Source organism: Pseudorasbora parva, chromosome 19, assembly GCF_024679245.1.
Source record: "Pseudorasbora parva isolate DD20220531a chromosome 19, ASM2467924v1, whole genome shotgun sequence".
Taxonomy (NCBI): domain Eukaryota; kingdom Metazoa; phylum Chordata; class Actinopteri; order Cypriniformes; family Gobionidae; genus Pseudorasbora; species Pseudorasbora parva.
In genome coordinates this window covers 8006647-8011942 of record NC_090190.1, presented here as the reverse complement: position 1 = coordinate 8011942, position 5296 = coordinate 8006647, and the positions used below count along the sequence as shown (strand labels likewise).

The window sequence follows — 5296 nt, the reverse complement described above, 5'->3', positions numbered from 1 at the left end:
CTCAATGTTCTTCAGTATCATGAACATCTGAGAGGAACAGTGATGTTACCTTTAAAAAAAAAAAGTTCTTTCTTTCTTTCTCCTGGATCTAACATCTTTTTGTTGTAATAAAATATACTAATTTCGATATCTAGACTTGTTCATGATAAAAAGCAGCATGCATTACATTCTTGTGAATGCTACTGTATATCTTTTCATTTAAAGCACTTGATCTGTGTTAATTTAAGCAAAATAATGAGTTGTTTGTCTTGCTATCACCAGACCAAGCTCAACTGAGAGCTTGAACATTGGTCTGGGGAGTCTGCTCTGTATTTTCTACTGCACAAGAGGCATGATCATCTGGCATTATTCAAATGACTCTGTACGCAATTGGATAGTCCTTCAACCAATCAGACTACAAGAGGCGTGATCAACGGGCAATCGTTTCTCTATCTGTCATCGTGTTAAACCTGCCAATAGCATGCCAGGTGGATAAGCGAGTCTGCGATTGGTTCCCACAAAAGTGTAACAGAAGCAGTAGAAATGAATGTACATGTTTCAAGACTAAGTTGCCAGGCGAAATCAAATCGTATAACTAGAGTAACTAGTGCATTGTATACACTCACATACACTTTATTAGGTACACCTTGCTAGAGCCAGGACCCCATTTTTCTGTGAAATAGATTTAACAAGATGCTTGAAACATTCCTCTGAGGTTTAGCATCGCGCAGTTGCTGCAGATTTGTCGCTGCACATCCAGCTTGAAATGATACAGGCTTCGTGACATGTCGTGTTATCCTGCTGAAAATCGCCATCAGAAGTTGGGAACACTGTAGTCATAAAGGGATGGTCATGGACACTCAGGTGGGCTGTGGAGTTAAATCAATGCTCTTTCGGTACTAATGGGTCCAACGTGTGCCGAGAAAATATCCTTCATGAACAGAGGCCATGCTAGTAGTCACAGTGCGAGTAAAACCTCCCTCCTCTGACCTCAAGAGAGGCTCTAGCGACTTACATTAGAGGTTGTAGCCTTTAGCCTCCTTGTTAGACCGTCCGACTCATGCCGGCGGACCGGGGTTCAAGTCCAGCTTGGAGCGGGCAGTTCGAACAGGAGGGGTTACACTCACACTTTCATGTTGTTTATGGCAAGGCAATATTATTTATATAGCACATTTCATACACAATGGCAATTCAAAGTAGCCTGACAAGCCAGACCCACATCAAGATGTTTGGTCTGGAAACTCACCATTGACAGGGCTCAATCCGAGGGGCGGGATAAATGGTTGTCTTTCAAACTCCCTCTGCACGCGATAGGATAGCGCTACAACCAACCAGAGCAACATGAAGGTGAAGCAGAGCTCGCTGACTGAACATTCGCCGTATCCGGTCGGCTAAACTCCGAACACATCTTCCCTTTTTAAGAATGACTTCAGTGCCGCTCTTTGTTCTTTTCTCAGAGAAAAGCTTAACTCCAAGTCTTCCAGAGTCGTGGTCAGAGCTGATTCGAAAGACCGCCGCCGTTCGCCAGTTTCTGTGTTTACTAGAAGCACGCAAACGCAACTCGGCCGTCGTCATTATGGCACCGCCCGCCGACTCTATACACGACGTGATTGGGCCGTCCAGATTCTGAGGAACACAGCTCAGAATGGTATTGAGAGTTCCTTGACGACACTTGCGGGCAGATTAAATTTGCTGCTGCTAGGGTGCGTCTAGATTTCTAGGCTAAATTCAAAGAATTTACACAGAAATTAATTCAAATAACATGGTGAGCCTGTGTGAACTGCAGCCTCAGTTTGCTGTTGTTAGCTGACAGGAGTGACACAGGCGTGATCTTCTGCTGCTGTAGCTCATCTGCTTCAAGGTTTGATGTGTTGTGTGTTCAGAGATGCTCTTCTGTGGACCTCGTTGTAACAAACATTATTTGAGTTACTGTTGCCTTTCTATCAGCTGAACCAGAAGGCTCATTGTTCTCTGAACTCTGGCATCAACAAGGCATTCTCACCCACAGAACTGCCGCTCACTGGATATTTTCCCTTTTTTCTGAACCATTCTCTGTAAACCTTAAAGATGATTGCGTGTGGAAATCCCAGTAGATCAGCAGTTTCTGAAATACTCAGACCAGCCTGTCTGACAACAACAACCATGTCAAGTTCAGTCACTTAAATCACCTTTCTTCCCCATTCTGATGCTCAGTTTGAACTTCAGCAGATCATCTTGACCATGTCTACATGCTTAAATGTGTTTAGTTACTGCCATGTGATTGGCTGATTAGATATTTGCATTAACAAGCAATTGAACAGATGTACCTACTAAAGTGGCTTAGAGTGTATTGTGAGTAATTTGGGACACACCTCATGTTTCTTGTATCACATTCTTAACATCCTCACCTTTTTTCAGAATAAGCAATCTTATTTCTACTTCCAAATTCACATTCTCGCCATCATCATATATCCTGTTATATATAAACTAAAGTGTGACAAATTGAACTGGAAACTAGTTACCCAAGGGCTCAAGCGTTTCAAGACATTTCTGTCATACTTAGTGAATGCATAACGGTCGCTATGGCTGTAAAAAGATAGATATATAAATATGTTGATTTGGAATTGACAGAGTGAGGGAGTCCATAGACTGAAACTGCTTTCAAAACTTTTATTGCTTCTTTTAAGTTTCTTTAAAAAATTTGCACACAAATGACTTTACTTACAAATAGCACTATGATGAGTTGCATGATGAAGGGAGAGGTTTTTTAAAGCTTGGGATAAATAAAAGGTTGAAAGGCCAATCTGAAATTGTCATGCTCATGACGTTCACTTCATGAAAACGGCGTAATTTGAAAATTGTAACTGGCTCTGCTAAATACTTTTCAGCTATCCTCCCGAAATAGATACAGAATCTTTCTCGCCATCTTCACACACACGCACACACGCATACAGTCTGAGGGAGTGATAAAGTGCAGAGTGTAAAAGCATCAGACTGGCTGACGCAGCAGAGAATCGGAGATGCCGTTTGCTTCAGAGAAGGTTGGGGATCTGCTGTGTTTTAGGACGACTAGCGAAGCATATGTAAGATTAGAGTGTTCTAGAAGCACATGATGGTTCAGCTGCGAGTGGTACAGTATATCAAAGTAAATTCAAGTTTAAGAGTCCAGAGTGGTGGAGGAGGAGATGTCATCACAGAGCTCACCGAGAGATTGGTGTCACTGAAATACTCTTACAAAAATAAAATCTCTTTCCGTCCGGTGATACGTCACAAAATGGCTTTCTAACCCAAAACTGCATATAAAACCTACCTTTACAAAACATCCATTTGTTTAGAGCTTATAAAATTATCCGAGACGACAATAAAAAGGGCTGCTGATGTCATTTTTTAAAAACACGTACAAAACGCCATTACATATAAATATGAATATGTACAACACAAGCCCTCGGGGGAGTTAATTTTGAATAATTAACATAATTAATTAGGGAAGTTGCATCTATGCCTCTAATGATAACATCAAACTATTTTATATTAAATGGCTCACACCATGGAGGGAATTATTCACTGGAAACAGATGGATATTTATATATTTATGCCACTGTCTTTGCCAAAGCAATAAAATAGCAAAATTAGCAGCTGCCAAAACAAACCCCTCACAAAAATATTCTTAAAGGAATATTCCAGAACCAATACAAGCCATTTCAACGGCATCTGTGGCTTGAAGTCGATTTCTACAGAAAATCGTTTTGATTTATACCTCATTTTGTTAAAAAAAAGTTGAAGTGCAAAACTTTTTCATAAACTGAGATGTCACATTCCTGCAGTAATCAACAGCAAGCCATGGATGATTTGTACTTGTATTTAATTCAGAATATTGCTTTAAAAGATAATAAAGGGCTTTGAAGACTGATGAGAAGTGTCAAAAGAAAACCTCTAGCAAAGAAATGAAAAGGTTGAATGATGAATAATCTGGGCACCAATAATAACTTTCAACACCTTATATCTCCAGGGAACTAAAAGTCTTCAATTTACTGTATTAATAAAGCACAAACACAGTTTATGATGCAAGTGTGGCATTATGGGACAGTTTTCAGGGGTTAAGGCACTCAAGCTTGGGATGTCTTAACTGGTTCAACAGCAGACAATAACTTACAAATGTCCCCCATTCGTGGTGAACCAGTGTTTTGGCATTGCATCATGTGGAAAGGAAATGCACATTAATCCTTTGGTTCTCCATGGATCTCCTCAGAAGCAGGTACAGGTAGGTAATTGTGAGAATGTCAATCTTGGGGTACCATCCTCCATCTTTTAATTCTCTTAAACCCTCTTCTAGTACATGGGACCTTTGGGAGCCATGGGACCCTTGGGATTGTACTCCACAGGCATACTCATACAGTCTGACGGATGACAGCGGCCATCCTTGCCCTTCTGTCCAGAGGGTCCTGGAGGTCCAGGAATTCCGGGGATGCCCTGCTGACCAGAAGGACCTGGTGGTCCCATTTTACCATAACCAGGAGCACCAGGAACACCTAAGAGGGATGGAAGGAATGAGAGAAATTTCAATGTGGCAGTAGAATAAAGTTGGCTAAATGACCTCCATTTTTTTTTTTTTAAACTAGAGTCAGACCTGGAGCACCTGGAGGGCCGCTATCTCCCATCTCTCCTATACCCTTATCTCCTTTCTCTCCCTTCACACCAGGGGCACCTGAGGACACATACAAAAGCATCCATGTGGAAGACTGGGCAAATGGAACATTGGACCGCTGTAGGAAACGTTAGCACATTAGTTCCTCTTACCAGGTGGACCCATGGGTCCCTGCCTTCCTTCACGGCCAATCTGCCCAGGGCGGCCCGGCATCCCAGGGGTACCTTGGATGCCTGGATTTCCATCTTTCCCTGGGGGTCCTGGTCGGCCAGGGGACGCAACCATCTCCACAGGCATCTGCATTCGTGACATGTAGTAGCCCATACGCTCTGCGAGAACAAATCAACTTTGACAAGCCAACCTAAAACACTTTCTCTGTGAAATAAGCCATATATAAATAAAGTTCCAGTGCATTTCTCAGCATCCAGATATGCCTGGTCACAAAAGTTCTCTCACCGTCAAAGATCTTTATGACCTGCTGTCTGATGAAGGATCTTAAGTCATCATAGTTTACAACAGCCTGGAAAAAAAAAAACATTTTGAAGTTAAAATACTCATATACTGCAAACAAGATCCATTGTTTCTCAAAGTAGATACTGTTCTATGTGATACTGCAGGCGGGAAATGGTTTCTGTCAGTTGATAAACTCTTCCAGCCAAGTTTATTTTTATTTTTTTTGGCTATGGACTAGGG

General features: G+C 41.7%; 1 protein-coding gene across 3 annotated transcripts in view; it reads right to left on the bottom strand.

The window, feature by feature from the left end:
• Positions 1-2614: 2614 nt before the first annotated feature.
• The window catches only part of col16a1 (collagen, type XVI, alpha 1), a 101532-nt gene continuing 98850 nt past the window's right edge, over positions 2615-5296 (bottom strand). For all 3 annotated transcript variants that reach the window (XM_067425827.1, XM_067425829.1, XM_067425828.1), the window contains 4 exons: positions 5060-5123; positions 4756-4932; positions 4586-4663; positions 2615-4487 (listed from right to left, as the gene is read on the bottom strand). In XM_067425827.1, coding sequence (XP_067281928.1) covers positions 4288-4487; positions 4586-4663; positions 4756-4932; positions 5060-5123 — 519 coding nt within the window. In that variant the 3' untranslated portion in view covers positions 2615-4287. The remainder of the gene's footprint in view (positions 4488-4585; positions 4664-4755; positions 4933-5059; positions 5124-5296) is intronic.